Source organism: Temnothorax longispinosus, chromosome 7 (assembly GCF_030848805.1).
Source record: "Temnothorax longispinosus isolate EJ_2023e chromosome 7, Tlon_JGU_v1, whole genome shotgun sequence".
Classification (NCBI taxonomy): domain Eukaryota; kingdom Metazoa; phylum Arthropoda; class Insecta; order Hymenoptera; family Formicidae; genus Temnothorax; species Temnothorax longispinosus.
Genome location: NC_092364.1, coordinates 19,569,839 through 19,587,416, shown reverse-complemented (window position 1 = coordinate 19,587,416; position 17,578 = coordinate 19,569,839). Strand labels below are relative to the sequence as shown.

At 37.7% G+C, this 17,578-nt stretch overlaps 1 protein-coding gene across 1 annotated transcript; it reads right to left on the bottom strand.

Annotated features, from left to right (window-relative positions):
* Nucleotides 1-66: 66 nt before the first annotated feature.
* LOC139815608 (uncharacterized) lies at nucleotides 67-17,151 on the bottom strand. Its single transcript, XM_071782624.1, is given in 22 exon segments — nucleotides 67-616; nucleotides 680-781; nucleotides 1,023-1,238; nucleotides 1,326-1,474; nucleotides 1,550-1,754; nucleotides 1,819-1,959; nucleotides 2,061-2,182; nucleotides 2,251-2,310; nucleotides 6,669-6,783; nucleotides 7,021-7,168; nucleotides 7,498-7,661; nucleotides 7,755-7,967; nucleotides 8,436-8,679; nucleotides 8,681-8,898; nucleotides 9,171-9,401; nucleotides 9,498-9,677; nucleotides 9,770-9,901; nucleotides 10,021-10,184; nucleotides 12,260-12,464; nucleotides 13,099-13,308; nucleotides 13,443-13,600; nucleotides 16,892-17,151. Coding segments are annotated over 21 exon segments (3,453 nt in total). The 5' UTR covers nucleotides 13,593-13,600; nucleotides 16,892-17,151; the 3' UTR covers nucleotides 67-532.
* Between the last annotated feature and the right edge of the window lie 427 nt (nucleotides 17,152-17,578).

Sequence of the window (17,578 nt, the reverse complement as noted above, 5' to 3'; positions counted from 1 at the left end):
CTTCCATTCTTTTATCGTTCACAACGACATTCTTGATACAATTGAGTAAAATGATGATACTACATATGTGTTGCAGTCTCATTACATTTATTTATAAGGCACTAAACTGTCTCGACATTTGACATGGTTCATATAATTTATGAATTCGTATACTTTCGATGACATATATTATACTAACACTTGTACTTCTCTTAACAGGGGCCGACCAGAGTTAGTTCAAGCCCTGACAATGAAATTTTTTTTCACAAAATATTCTTACGATTAGTATATGTACAAATACAATAAAATATAACATAGAATACATAGATTTTTAAATTATAGAAAGAGCTTTAAGATTCTTCGAAATACACTTATTCTATCTTCGTCATAAACAATTTATACGTAACAGGAGATTATCTGACGCGTTATCTTTATTTATATCGGTTTCTCTTCTCTATCGTCGGCCCTCAATACGCATTTCAATCGAACGCAGGAACATATTAAAGTGTGATTGTATTATTACGAGTGCAAAAATATTTTAGAATTTTATGATTTACGCAGTCATGGATTTCTCTTCTTCTTGAAGTCGCTCAATATCAGATTTATTCATGAAGTAGTATGAGGGCTGTCGAGATTTCTGAAAGGCAAGAAAATTAGTTCCTTATTTTATCAGTTATTCGATAGAAATACGTGACCTTACCAGATCTTTAACAATGCGTTTTGCTCCCGCCTTGATCAATATGTTACTCAAGGCTTCCACGGACGGCACGCCCATTGCGTAATGAAGAGCCGTTCTCTCCAACTATAACAAGAAAGATTAATATTTTTATATTTTATGAATGCACAATATTTCTTGTATTTTTTTGTTATAATTTTGGTCACAACAGTCAGTAATTTTCTTAGTTAATGCTAATGATTCATAATAACATTTATAGTTAGAAAATTACATTGCTCAGTTATTTACTCTAACCGATTATAATTCGTGGTATTAAGCCAGTTTTATCTTTTTATTACGCGAGCGTGCTCTTTTCAATGATTCATACATTATCGCCGATGCGTAACGTTTCCGGATACATTTTTGCGATAAACTTGACGAGCCCTTCATCTTCTCGAAGTACGGCGATGTGCAGGGCGCATCGGCCGATCGAGTTCTTTCCAACCGCCAGCAATTTCCCACCCCCATTAGTTTTACTCAATAGTTCCTTCGCACGATCCTCGTCGATGGTCCGAATGGCAGCGTGTACCTCTTCGCGTTGATTCTGGAATACATGTCGGACGATCGCGTTAAAAGTCGTAACACAAAATAACAGTATGTCATTTCTCATTGCTAATTATACATTACTTACCACGTAATTAGGAATTGATTGTAGAAATTGCACAGTGGCTTCGTGCTGTCTTTGCGCGGCCACGTCGATGATGTTTACGCCGTCATCTTCGGCGTCGAGAATATGATCGTAACCCTCGAGCAGAAGCTCGACCAACTTTTCAGTCTCTCCTGCGTATCGAATTGAACTCGTATAGGTTCTCGTAATTTTTATGTGAGCATAGCTTGTATTTTTTCTTTTCTTACCTCTTGCCGCAAGATAAACAACGAAGCGATCGATCTCCTCGACGTTCTCTCGGATATTCGCCTGTTCGGCAACGTCTCTGGCTGTCCGATACAATTCATCCCTGAAACCGACATTGACCTGCGTCTCCAGCAGCAGGTGATACAACCCATCCTTCGAATAGGAACGAACCGCCGCGAAGTGGATCATACTTTGCCCATGTTCGTCCTAAGAAACATCGATTTCAAAAGTTTTGTTCCACGAAAGTTGGGCTATATTTTTATTCACGTACTCTATTAGGATTGCTAAATGTGGATTCAGGTACGTCCGAATCTGGGCTTCGGGGATAGCCGGCGTCATCGTCGAACGCGTGGTTCTCGACATTACCCAAATTTTCCTCTTCGCGATCGGGTATAATGAGAACGTCGGATTCCTAAAAGTCGAGTGAAGAAAATCAGCGTGAAGCAGTCCAATATTAATGCGACAGCAATGATATTTCACGGCGTTCAATTCTTCTGTCATTCAGACACATACCTGTTCATTGGCTTTATTCTTGCTAGCAAAGTTATATAAATATGTTGCGAGATATGCAATCGGATCTTTTGGACGTGCGTTAGCAACTTCTGTTAATCCTTTAATTAAGGGATCACCAAGTGCTGAAATATAGATGGTCTTGTTACATTGATTTCTATGAAGAATATAATACACCGTACTGTGTACTTACATGATGCTAAGTAACGTCCTTCCTCCGAGCGAAATATTGGAATGTCGACTCCGCTATCATCTGTAAAATAAATCCATTAGATTGTCAGATAATGATTTTAAAATGTTATTTTGATTAAAAATTCTGTTAAACTAATATTGTTAAACTAGCATGCACGTTATTCGTAGTTAATGCAATCTATTTCTTACTGAAAACAATTATTGCATTCCTATACAGCATATGTAAATTTTAATGAAGTTTCAGTAAAATTCCAGACAAAGTAATTCTTTGTTTTTTATTTTATTTTAATTATCTTCTATGATTTAGGAATTTATTACATTGATGCAATAATAGTTTTCAATTTTACCAAAAATATATTATAAAATTATGTGTATTACACAACAACTCGACAAAACGTGACGGTAATTAATATTACTTTTTACAATACTATACGTATACGTATACATATAGTATATACAATACGTATACAAGCTCAAGTCTAACGTGCAAAAGCATAAGCAAGCACAATTGTATAACAAATACGGTTGATTTGCTGTATATCTGAAAAAAGTGCATTGGTGATTATTTGTATAATATGATGAATAATTACAATCGCGCGCAATTGTCAATCAACAGACGTATAAATGTCAATTTTTTTTACCGTCTTATCGATAATTTTCTACTATTGAGTAGAATATCAATTTCTATTTTTTGCTCTTTTATTATAATGAATATTTTATTGAACACAACATTATACAAAATAGGAATAGAAATGTATAGAGTATACATACTTGTACATATTTATAAAAAATACAATTTGACACTTAGACGCCTATTGGTTTATTTGTTAATTAACAAATTCACATTGCGATGCTTACAATTAGAATAAGAGTAAACGAAGGGTACATAGGTCCATTTTATATAGAACGAATAACACTGAGTTGGAAAGACGTGTGCTTCGTCATTTTGATTTTGTGTGAACATCGACTCGTGCATTACATTTAGATAAAGAAAAGCTATTGAAAAGACTTTAACATTTTTTAAGCTTGTTGTGCCACCAATATCCGGTCAAGAATTTTAATATATTCGACTTTACATGAAAATAATGTCATGCTTAGAATTATAAATACGAGAATCTATAGATACATAAGGAACGAAATATTTCTTCACGGTTGTAAAATAGTTACGAATCTTTGAGTTGTATAAACGTTTATTTCGTTGCATATCTTCGAGGAGAATTTATGTAAAATCGTTGCTTATACGAGCAATGTTACATTATACAAAAATAATTTTTAAAATTTGCTGAATTATCTCGAAAGAACAAAGATTTACAAAGCACGATTGTGAAACGTTGTGCGATAACGGTGTCGTGTTTATACCAATAATGCTGATCGTTTACTAACCTAATCAGCAATCCTGCGTTCTCGTCGCCAGTTAATCCAATTAATAGAGCGACTATGATTATGATTTAGCGTTTTGTAAGAGAGACGCTGGGTGCACGAGAGAAAACAAAATAACGTTCACACATCTTTCCAACGCATTTCTCTCTCTCCCTCTCGCTCATTAATCTCATTATAGCCTAAACGTTATTTAAAAAGTTCAGTCTGCGAAGAGTAATTGACGATGAAACATTGGCTGATAATTATCACAGAAGATTTCCATGAATAAGCGTAAGTGTTTTTTTTATAGAAAGACTTAAGAGAAGGTAAAGAACGAAGGTTCTCACAGGCGAACAACGGTCATATAGTGTCGTTAAATAAGGAATTAAATTATCGCCTAGAATGTCAATAAATTGAACGTTCTTAATAACCATAATTAATAATCGTGATTCATTATATGTCGAACAGGAATATCTAGTAAATGATGAATCAGTCGTTTCGCTTCTCAGGCTTAAATATGTCTGAGTAGAATTTTTGCTTCGCAAAATTCTCTAGGACAGAGCAGCGATTTTTTTGATAAGTTATTTAAAATACCATTGTATACGAATTATTTTCGATACTACTCGTTTGGCTACTTTGTCAAGTTTGTTCTTGACAAACTGTTGGTTGGTTGTCGATTTTGTCTATGAAGCAGGCAGAAGATGATTATATTACAGATCATCCTTAATAACTTAAAATCTAATATTGTCTCCGTAATCGTGACTATCAATTCATCTGTGTCTTGATATTTCTCGACGCGTTCGCCCGCTTGCGAAATATGCCAGTGATAAGATTGGCGATCTTCATCGAGTTGTTCAACGACAATTCTTTCTCTAGTGTGATGATGTTATGCACCGCTCTGCAGAAGTCCTGGAGGGTCTGCAGTTCGGTAATGGATAGCGATTGCTGATTGCTGACTCTCACCATATCGCTCTTCACGGTGTCGCGCACGTTCAGGCCACGCACCACGCACAGGTGCCGCAAATTATCAGGCGTTTTCGAAAGTTCAGGGAATCGTACAATGAAGCAGAATCTGATGGTGTTGCCGAGGGTGTGCGGGCGGGCGGTCAGAAAACCTAGTTTCTGATTTCGTTTAAACATCAGCCTCTGGTCGAATATCATCATCAGTTTAGCTACTCTGACGTAAGCCCGACCAACGAGGCCTGGCCGGTTCTCGTTGGTACGACAAATAATCCTCAAGTGATCCTGAATGTTTACCCACGCGGCGAGATCGCCAGCGGTGGTGACGTACACACCGCGCCCGTAAGGCCAGTGCTTGCCGTGAAGACGCCGGTCGTCGTTCGGCTCGAATTCTGTGATCGGCAGCAGTAGACCGGCTGCCGCCAATTGCGCCCGTATTCGGCTGGGTTGATCGAGAATTTCGCTGAGCGTGAAATACGTGCCGGCCTCGTCCTCGCTGCTGCCTTCCGCCAACAGGTCAGTTATCTCTGGGCTCATTAGCTGATTGGTGATTTCCCTTTCGACCTCTTCCAGTTGATTGACCGTCAAAGTCAATGGCAGGCTGTAATTAAGTAGGTTCCGAGTGCACTCTAAAATACCGGCTTGGATAAATTTGGCGGTCGGGTCTAAATCATATTGTTCGATCGCGATAACGATCGCTTCATCCGGCGGGGCCTCCTCGCCATCTTCGTTGTTGATGTTGAAGAAACGTGGTGGTGGGTGATCGGGTAGGTCGCCGCTCGCGGTTACGCAGTGCAGCTCCCGAATGAAGGGATCGAAGAACTCCGTGAAGACGACGTAACTCTCGAAGTCGGGCGCGACCACGCCGTAACCGTGATCCTCGTCCGCGACACTGCTGATGCTCGAGCGGGCGCTGTTGATCTTGCTGCTGTTGCCCGTGACGGTACCGTACCTTTTCAGAGCAGGCCAGATCACGTCAAAGAAATTGTGATCCATGCGAGTCACACGGTGCTTGATCAAATCGAATACGGGCTGTCTCAGGCAACGAGCGACTAGTGTACCGGCGTTCGACGGTGTCTTCGGTATCGACAATCGTCGGTTGCCCACCAGCAATCGGAAACATCGTTCCAGGGTGGCCAGGATCTCGGGCTCGCTCACATCCCGCCGAGCCGAGTAGATATCACCTCCGGGTACTGTAGATTTCGGCCGAATCAGTAGCAGCGGCGATTGAAAGAATAGCCGGGTTAACAACCATCGGCGTTGAGAGATATAGGTTGACGAGAAAAAGCGAATAAGCAAATTTCGCGATAATGTTAGTAACAATTATCAAAGAGCGAATGTTGGAAAATTGAATTTTAAATGAAATATTTTACTTGAAAAAGTGAAGACATGATAATGATCTTTTGCACATTTAAAATGTTGAAAAGTTCTAAAGGATAACTATTGCGAGATCAAGAATTTTATTTCATTATGATGGAATTGTGAAATAACTAAATCGCCTTACAATTAGAATTCAATTTTTCTTGATCTTACAATAATTATATAACTAATGTATTGGACTTGGAATAAAAGCATATGTAGCGAATTTATATTTCACACCTTAGCTCGATCAACGCGCTGAGGTGTCAAAATGTTGACTTGATCACATGCTATTATGAAAATAATTGAGCAAAGTGTCAAATCAATCCACAAAATCAGAAAGTCAGTAACACTTGTGCTTTCACCAAGTATTTCGACTACGATTCTTAGTATTCTTACGCGGTGTTTGAGGGATGATCTGATTGCGCTTGTCTAGAAAGATATAAATCGTTCGTGTACGAAACTGGATGTTATAAAATAATTGAATTAACAATGTTTTTGTGTGCGAGCGGGAAACAGTTAATAGATACTTCACGAAATCGCGACACATAGAATATTCGTGCCAAGTGCGACGTTGTCGAAGATCTTTATGAGATTTTAACTTTCAATCAGAACCATCTTTTCGAACATAAAACATGAAGAGTGATATCACGAGAAGGAGTGCCCGGACGGTTTATGTCACGATTTTTTTAATATGTATATTGTCGATGGTGCTTTAAAATGTCTCAAATCAAGAAATACCTTTATCCGTCAACATTTCGTCGGCGAGCTTCTCGCTAGCCCCGAAATCTCGAAGAAGCTTTTTGTGCGACAGATCGCTTTGATTTTGCTTGTAATAATCCGCCTTTTGTTCGAACTACATGACAAAAGATAAAGTTTTATGGACACTTCGCTTGCAATGGAATAGTTAATTTGTGAGAGAATTATGCGTGTACTTATTAGCATTAAATTAACTTGTCTTTTTTAGAATTCAAACTTTGTTTTAAAATTCCATTATTTAGTCGGAAGGCATAAAATTGAATTTGATTCTATTCGTGATCGCAGAATTGCGATAATAATAAAGATCGCAGTAAAATATTATAATAGCACTCACATTATCCTCTACTAAAGGATTGGCACCCAGGTGTAGCAAAAGATTGTAATAATGACCGTTGTCCGCGAGCGTTGCCGCGTAATGCAACGGAGTACGTCCGTCGAGGTCGATTGCGTTGGCGGTTTCTGGAAACCTGCCTGCCAGGTACCTAAATCAGGTATAAAATATTCAACCGAATGGCGTGAGTTGATAGTGCCGGTTTATAGCCTGTCATTCGAACAAAAATCTATCGTGATATGGTTGGGATAAATCATGAGCTAGTATCGACGGCAATCGGTTGATTATATAGACGACATTATTGAATACTTCCTTTAATATTTTTATCAGTATCTTTTTTACTATAGAACAACAAGCTACTGACTTTTAAAAGTTGCAGTGTATAGATTATAAATGCGCGGCGCAATTTTTTTCTATTATAATCTATCTGCAACTTTTAAAAGTCAGCCTTGTGACGTGATAAATAAGTTAATTAAATACCTGATGACAGCGGTATTTCCGAAGACAACGGCCACGTGCAATGGCGTTGCACCGTGAGGCGACGATTCGTCACGCGCTATCGCGAATTTGCGCCGATCCAATGCGCTTTGCAGATCGCGAAGATTCCCCTCTCGCGCTGCTATGTGCACGGCATGGATTTTTCCCTTATATTACGGAACAATATATTTTATACATAAATATATTATACGTGTCTATGTTCCATTCTTGCGTTCTGTTATCGCGTAGCAATGACATACCATGTAAGCCGGAACGTTGTCGATGAAAGCCTGGAGTTCAGGATTTCCGGTCTGTCGTCCGACTAGTCGTCGGCCTTCGCCGCTGAGAACGAGAGCTGCTAATTGTTCCATATTACCGTTCTCCAGCAGACCCTCCACTTCTGAATCCCGGGCCATGCTACCCTCAGTCAATTCTACCTCCGCGGGCTCCTTGTGCTCGCCAACGATGACCTGCTGTTACATTCAGGTACAAAATCATGCGCACGGCTAAAAGACACATAGACGATCGATAGGAGATATTAATCGCATGTGGGAATCCTACATGCGAATCGATCGTATGTCTCTTGCCGCGTCTACGTATACTCTATACGTATGTGTGTATAGCACACAAGGTGTCCGTCTAAAAAAAACATTTAGTAGCTCTCGCTGGCAACTCGAGTCTTACAAATAGACTTTTTTGTCTGAGAAATCATAAGAATTTATTTTCTTCACTTTACTGAAGGAAGTGAACGGCAAATTTTTTCTCAATTTAAAAAGTATTATTATTGAATTTATTGAATGTAATTACTATTACATTATTATACATAATTTTTACATAATGTTGTAATCCCAGGGACGGACATAGATTGATATATCCCGGCTTCTTCTTTGTATTATACAAGGCGCAGTGCAGTGATCGTGATAATTTAATTAAGACAATACCTGCTCCTCGTCTTGCGTAGGATCGTCGACGCCGGAATCGCCGGTGCTAGGCTCGTTTCTTTCATCGTGTTCGATGGCGGTTTCGTTATCGGCAGCAGTTTCCTCGATCTTCGGGACTTCTTCGTAGATACCGTCCTCATTAACGGCGGCCTCAGGCCCATCTTCCTCGTCCTTCGTTGGCTCCGCGACAGGTCCAGTTACCACATCATCGTCTGATGATGCCTTCTCCTCTTGCTCCCCTTCATTCATTCGTGGCATCATCCTCGTTATTTTCTGCGGCTTCGTTTTCGTCTCCCCCGTCGTTCGCCTCATCTTCATCTCCATTCTGTGCTTTCTCCTCGTCTACATTCTGTGCTTCCTCCTCGTCTCCATTTGGAGTCTCGGCTTCTTCGTTCTCTTGTTGCTCATCGTCGACTTTCTGTTCCACCAAATCTCCCATCAAATAATCCATCATATCATTGACCTGGAATTACGAACGGGAAACTCTCCCCCCCTCCTCGTGTTGAAGGAGGAAAAAAAAAGAAATTCTCTACTCATACTGACTACTCATTCCGACTACGACACTACATTTCGACCGGGATGCCATTCTATGTCCGGCTACGCGTGATTTAATGGTGCACTAAATAATTATTACTCAATACGAAAACGTGTATCATACAATAATAAATATATCAAATTCAAGCTAAGACAGGCAGAATGTCGTGCATATATCTTAGACAACAATGACAAATATACCTTCTCGTTCGAGCCGTCCGAATCCTTCATTGTGGATTCGGCGCTACCGAAAGCGCTATCGTCACTGCTAACCTTTTTCATGCCTCGCATAGTTTGCCCTGCGTCCAAGATTCTCCAGTCCCAACTTTTCGGATAAGTATCGGAAACTCGGGGCGCTTCCGGTATCAATGACAAATTCGACAGGTCTACGTCCGAAGGGCGATTCTTGTAAAATGCGGGCGCCTTTTGTCTCTGATTAGCAGCAAAATTTATTGGATATAATTATGGCGGTATCTTATCAATTAATTATCTTCTTCTTTCAATTACAAGTAGCCGACTAGTACTTACATTATCCAGTTTACTTTCGTCGGCTCCGTACTCTGTCAGGAGATCATACATGACGCCGTCGTCCTTAATCGCAGCTGCATAATGCAACGGAGTTTTTCCTTCGTTGTCCTGAGCTGTTACCGTTGCGGGATGTCTTTCGAGAATTTCACGCGCGACGTCCGTGTATCCCAAACCAGCAGCCTTGCGATGAAAAAGATAGGAGGGATTTTTCTTGCCTCGACTTTTAGCAGTTGAAAAAAAATTTATTTTGGACTTTCGTCGAGAGAGTTTACCTTGTGTAGGGTATTTAAGCCGTTGCCGTCCTTGCCTGACAAAACAATGGGCGAAATAGGTTCATCCAATTTCTTCTTGAGACCCTCTAAATCGTTATTAATGACCATCGCGTGGATATCTTTTATTGTACCCTGCCGAAATAATAAAATTTGATAATTTTTTAGCTATTGCGATATTAATATTTTTAATTTTATAAATAAAAAAAATAATTAGAAAATATATGTAATCATTTTATCATCTGTTGACGTACCATAATAAAGGGCACGGCCTCTAGGAATTTTCTTATTCGCGGATTGTTGCTGGTCTCGCATCGAAGTTTGGATCCGTGTCCCTCCCATAACACCTGCTGTAATTTTCCGATGTCTTTGTTGTGTATCCATATCCTGACATTGGAAGGTTTAAAATCCATACCACCTGACCATGAAGAAAGACAACGATTTAGACAATATTTACTTGACTTAGATGTAATTATATTAAATTGATTTTTATTTGAATAACTGAACAATAAACAGAAAATAAAATAAAAATAAATAATCACATAATCGTTGCGATAACATTACGGTATAAAATGGCTTGACCGTCTTTCATGACTGTTGTATTTGCATAGTGATGTTTTTACGAAGTACCTTCTTGTGAACGGTATGACTCTTCGAGTTCTACGTACTATTACAAAGACATTAAATATTTGATAATTCTCGAGACAAGAAATCCATGGCTTAATAAAATATTAAATGCCGGTACAATTGCGGAGTGGCACATGTATGTTCTTCATGACGGAGAAATCCCAAATTCTGTTAGAGTGTTCTTTATCACGCGAAAACGTTCGAAAATAGAACTGGAGACCTTAAAGACTGATGACATTCTTCTCAACAGATTTACTTAATTTAAATCTAATCTTGTTGTAATCCATAATTTCGTAAAAATAGTTACGTCATATTTGTATCAAAGATTGCTTGCATAATTAAAATGTGAAAGTCGATAGTCAGTATATTCTCTTCAAATAACATTCGTAATAGTTCTGTTCGCTACATTCAAGCATACCTATCGTTAAATAAATTAGACGTGATTTGGTTCGATCTATCGATGCGCGCCTTCGATAATAGTTACATGCACGCTACATTGAATATTTTATATCGTCTTGAATACGCGAATGGCGAGCACAAATGCCAGTTAATAAATTTTCTAAGAAGTGGAGCAATGTACGGAGTTTTTTATATTACTGACATGTTTCCGTATGCGCATACAGTGAATATAGACGTTGTGTTACTACCCGCTAAAGAGAACTAGTATTATGCTAACTCTTGTGCTTATTTACAACTCTTTACCTGTCACACTTTGGAGTTTCTATAATAAATTATTATTGCCACGATGGTTCAATGACTGAACGAGCAAATACGAAAACGATGAGATGACAGTCTATTTTTTGTGACAAAATATAATGATTTAATGAGTAGTTCTAATTGGACTAGGCAACAAATCTCTGATTTTATAGCAAAAGGAAGAATAATTATCCACTGAATTGTTTTTACGCACAATGTAACGCTAACTAGCGAAAGATTATTTTTCATTTATTTTATTATTATTTATTATTCAAACAGCAAGTAATTTTAGCTATAAATTGTCTATCGCGAGCAACCTAGTAAGAATTTCTTATGTATAATCGCGTAAGAGAAGAAGACGATCGTTGGAATGTATATTTACAGGAAATTGCTTTGACTTCAATTCTCGAACGTAATTGCTAGCATGGTGGGTACGATCGAAGAATGGAAGATGAGTTCTTATCATTGACTAAATTAGAACTCGGCCTTTGTTACAACGATAGGTTGATCCACGAGCTATTTACGTACGCGAAGTCATTTAACGAGCGGAAAAGTCGTTCCTTCCCTTTTCATAATTATCTTACATTGTAATTTAATCTGTATATTTGCGTCAGCGATAAATATTTAAGACACGTGAAGACGAATACAAAAATTATCGCGTCTGTAATTTTTCGTTTCGATCGTGTTTCTATATCGAGCGCCGCAGTTAGCCTTGCCTTACGAATTTATGTGCTATCGATTCTTCACGGTCATTAGAAACGGATATGTAGGGTATAAGGCGAAGAATCTATATCCGCGAATATAGGAAACAGGCAAAAAACACTATAGTATGCCGCCGGTCACAAGGTTGCCCGTCGAATCGTTCGCGATGTTTCCTCGAAATTGTTTTAACGACTTGCTGGCAAACTAGCGAAATTAATGTAATATTTAAACACGCTTATTTGCGGTATTGAAGTGAGGATACAGTATGTATATCATTTGACAATACAAGACGGCTTTTACTTCGTTAAAGTACTTTACTTATCTACTCGATTCTTATTGTTAGAAAAGGAAAATATCGTGATGTATATCTCGCGTGATGTGTGTAGAGGAAAAGAAGAATATACTTTTCTTTATATCACGAATATATCAAATATTTTTATCTCTTGAAATAAGAATAACGATACTCACTATCTTTTCCAGTACTTTTCCTTCGTCGAGTCGTCATCTCTTGCACTTCGGGTAATTCAATATCCGCGGGGTGTTCTAGGTAATAAGAGGCCGGGTTTCCTTTTTTGTCACATATACTAGCATCACATCCGCCTTCTATGAGAAGATCCCAAATCGAATCGGGATCTTTACACGCGCAGCAGTAATGCAAAGCTGTTCGTCCCTCCTAAACAATGAAGAATTTCGTATATGAAATATGATCGACTAATCATAAATGGATTTAGATTTTCGAGATTTATGTCTTCGACGAAAGGCAAGGGTGTCGAAAAGAAATGTACGTTGATATATGCTGGATTAGAATTATTTCATTTGTATTCGTGTGTAAGCTGATGGCTGGCGAGGAAAGAACAGGTGGTTTACACTTTGTTATTATCAGCGTCACGCGATGCGGGACCAACGTTTTGCTAAAGAAAAGAAGGTATTCGATTATTAGGAGCTTCTTCTCGAATGAGTTGACAAACGCTGCGTTGCGACACGATTCTGTCGTGAAAATAGGCCTCGCGAACCTTGTGAATTATAGAAGATATCGCCAATCGAAGTTTATGCTCGTTAAGGTCCTTGAATAAATTAGCAGATTAAGGCAATCATTATTTTCGGAACATAGCCATTTAAAAAGAGAGAGGTTCGCTGGATTAGTTTTACGGTCATAAAAATGGCTGTTAAACATGTTTTTTATTATTAGTTGATGTTTAAGATTCTTTGACTGAAATCGATCGAATATAGACACAGTAGTTTCTTAGGTTTTGTTTCTTATTTGTTTTTACGTTTATAGATAGCAATGTTAAAGGAAAGTGACGTACTCTATCTTTCTGTTGTGGCGTAATAGGGTAATTTTCTATGAGCCAAGCAACGATCTCAGGTTGATCGTAGTAGACCGCTTTGTGTATCAAGGGTACCCCACATAAATCCTTCGCGATCGCCAACTTTTTCTTCGACTCCTCAGATATTATTTTCTGCGTTTCAGCTAACGAGCCACGTGCAACAGCATCGTGCACTTGAGAAATCTTCGTCTAAAACAAATCAAACGATTAATTTTTACTGATACGTTCTCTTTTAACGAAATTTTCTTAGTCTGAAAGCAGTTTTTCAGGTAAAGTTTGGTGGCTGTTTTTAAATCTTGTCTAAATCATTATGAATTATTTACCAAATAGTTCGGGAGTCCCTTCAGGAAGACACGAGTTCTAAGATCCTGCGATTGTTCGCCTAACAAGCGAGTGCCCCGACCCTCCAATACGACATTTTCGAGTTTCTCGAGTTCGCCACGATGCAACCAATTTTTTACGGCCGAATGCATTTGAGCCTCTGCAACAGAATGACAATTCCAAAATTTAGAAGATGAATGTTATGAGTATAGAATAATCATGACATAGTTAATTTGTAAAAGTAATAATTCTTGCAGGCACACATTCTATCCTTTATAAAATGTGTAATTGCATTTATTGTTGATAATGGAAATGAGCGTAAAAGTTTTTTAATATGTTTTATAATTTATAAAGGGTCAGCAGACAGATTAACAAACATTTCATTGTTGCTGGTTCCTCTTCGTTATTGATTCGCATGTTCTGCGGCATTCAAACAGATTTTCGCTTGCATATTCATAGTGCTTTATGGATGATTGGCGGGTCAGAATATAATAGCGATATTCATGACACGCGAAACGTGATATTAGTCGAAAGCGCGAATAGACATGCTTTATGTAGTCAGAGAACCTCAATATGTAATTTGTCGAGAGATTATATTCCGACAGATTCTTTTCAATTATTGAAGCATAATTATACAAATTATTCTCGCTATATCGCAAAAGAGCGCATTATACTGCGATGTGATTTCGGCTATTACATCACGATAATGATTTCATTATGCACTATCGTACTGGATCTAGTTGGCTATTCACTCAATACCGTAAACGCGTTCCGTATATCCGGAACATCCTTGGACTTTCCCTCTTGCGAAAGCAATCGGTGAATTCCCTGTTTCTATTTATTCAATGCCAATGCGTGGAATTCAATAGTGGAATAGAATGTAAACTATCGTGGATTCTCTCTCTCTCTCTCTCTCTACACAGTGATTTATGTGTTTCCATTTGCATTTTTATTTGCATATTCATCTATTAAATTATCATCTATTTTTTTTTTAATTACACGCGTTTTTATTATTTTAAACATTGATAAATAATTTCTACTTTTTTTGACGAATATGATATATTCTTAAGTATGAGTGAATACGTTTTTCAGCATTCTATACAATCACGTTTTAAATAATTTTTATATGAAATATTATTTCAAGTATATTATGATTATAAAAATTAGATTGATAATTTTTGGATTTAAGTATATATTTTTTATTTTATAACATGTGGCTTGATTAGCGTTCGCAGGATAATGAATAAAACTTTTCACGTGATTTTATGTATGAGTCCGAAACAAGTTCCACGTATCTTTGTAAAACAGACACAATCATTAACGTTAATTAGCATACGCAGAAAAAAAGAAGTGTCAAAACAAAACTTATATACTCCGTACATACGCAACAATCTATAATCTTCTTATAAAAATTTCAACTTGTTTTTCTTGGTTGAACTATATATGTATTTCAAGATTATAGATTGTTGCGTATATACGAGTATATAAGACTTGATTTAACATTTCTTTTTTTTCTGTGCATGACGTCATTTTATACTCTTGCGATACAAACTATACTCATGCATCTATTTTTTAAATCTAAACAGATTAAGTGTGGGATAAATAGAAATTAAATTGTGCCTTTCAAATTTCAATTACGAATGTCGCGAAAACAATCAATATGATTTTGCAACCCTTGATATGCGTGTAGATCATAGACATGGTGTAGATTTAAAAATTAAAGCTAACCAACCAGATAGATTCGATCACATTAAGCTTTCAATGTTGAAACTTTTGGATATTTGCGCTAAAGCACACGTAAGGAAGATATTTCTCGTTTTAATGATCGTTAAAAAATATACGGATTGATGGATAAAACCCATTAAATCCAATCCGCAGTGCTTTAATGCGGCAGTGCATCAAAAGAAAAACGGTACCTGATCGGCTTTGTTTCGCTCCGGCTTTGTGACCAGCATTTCTGCGTCGATCATACGGACCGTGCGGATCAAACAACGTGCGTAGCAGCGCGTTCTAAAGAGATATGACACACGAGCGTCGCGACGCTGCGACACGAGGAAGCGTCGCGCGTCGAATGAAGCCGACGCTCGGCGTCACGACGCCACCTGTGCGAACCTGCGTTTTGCGAAAAGCTTGTGCTGTTCTGAAGGGTTTTTAAGGAGGATCCCTTGTATTCGTCCTCGCGTCCAATTCGGACGAATGAATAAAAAATTAAGGTCAATCAAGAATTTATGCTAAAATTGCTTTGACAGTCATTGTTGATTTATTTCGACAGAATGGCATTCTTTTACCCGAGACTAGCACTGCGGTCGATCGTCTCGTAAAACGGAATAAGCGATGCGCCATGTGTTTATCTGTCCCTGCTGCGTCAATAACTGCGTGTCACAGTAACTATAAATTATGTCATAATAATAGAAACACCGTCGTGAAACTTAGAATATGAGAATTTGATAAAATAAAGAGTATTCTAAGCGTTTCCATCACGTTATAATTTCTTAGCAATCAGTATTACATCTTTATCTTGATTAATAAACACTAAAAGAAAAGAAAACAGTGGATTCAGAAAGATAAATAATTACTAATATTAAAACGCATTACAGATTTGCTTTAGTCAAACTCATTCTTCATGTGATAAACTGCTAATCAAATAGAGTAATCCCATTACACAGATGATACGCGTTGACATTAATAAAAATGAGCGGCAAGGACAAGAGAATGAATATTCCCTTGATAAAACTGATATTTTTTTCACAGTAATACGCGTTAGTGCATAATTAAGGCTAAATGAAACAAACTTGCGATATTTCACAATAGTAATTGATATTGCAGTGTCTGACGTGATGAAATAATGCAGAAACGAATTCATTACGAGATGTGTTTTTTGTTAATCGAGCAACGTTGTTTGACACGAAAATAACTTTAGTCGATATCTTCGTGAAAGAAAACTTTCAGGGATGACTTTTATCTCTCATTCATCGGCGCTGTCGCAGTAACCCTGACAGAATGGTCGACTATTAAGGAAACGACTATCGAACTATCATATTTCGTCGCGTTCTAATTTCGTATCCAATTCTCCGTTTTTATATCTTACATTATTTTCTAGTCTTACTTATTTGCTCTCGTATCACAGTGTCGCAATCGATGTTAGTGGGTACGGTGCAATGACACATCGATCATGCTACGGCTTAGGTATCTCCGGTGTCGCGCGAACTCTTCAACTGATTTTACTTTTGTTGAAACATGCAGTAAATTATAGTAAAGACAATTGAAAGATTGAAAAGCTTGTGACACCAGACGGTGACACCAGTGTACTAACTTATATTTTAACATAACAAACTAGATTAAATTTGTAATGATAAAATAAAAAGCAGAAAAATGTACGTATCATACAACAATGTAGGTATATGTGCTGTATAGTTCTAAAACTATAACAATTTAAAACTACGACAATCACCTTTTTGATCACACCTCCAAGAGAAATAAGATAATATCGAAGTTGCTTTTACAATATCGGGGACAAATATGTCTCGCTTCGCGTATTATTTAAAGAAAAACCCCATTCTCGTTTCTTAATGGAACGTCGATGATTGATAGCACTCTGCTTAATTCGCCACTGTATCGAAAACGTCTCCCTGATTCATCGTATTACATAACAACACCTTTTATCTCGGAACGAAGTAAAACGCGTTCGTAAGCTACGAGCAACTTCATAAGACTGACGATGCATAGTGTTCCACGTGTCCTGTTAACTCAAGTCTTATATTATTTACGAGGGTATAGCTCGAAAGTAGCTTCGGTGCCATAATGCCGCCATGGAAGCGATAATCAAACTTTTTAATGGCCCATCTGGATAGCCGAACATTTATTGTTCCACGTTCAGAACCTCGCAAAAAAGACGTTACGCATGCGTAAATATATTTTTATGAAATATTCCTGACATCATAGAAAGCCATGAGATGTATTGATAAAACAATAATCTATAATTTATAACGTAATGTGTGCGAGCACAATGTAATTTTATTTTTATTATACGATAATCGTCTTTTAACGTAGTACAAATAATCGATCCCGTTCAGACATATTGAAATTTAGAGCAGATGAACTATAATTATGTGTTGCGTAAGGAAGTGTTTCGTATTGC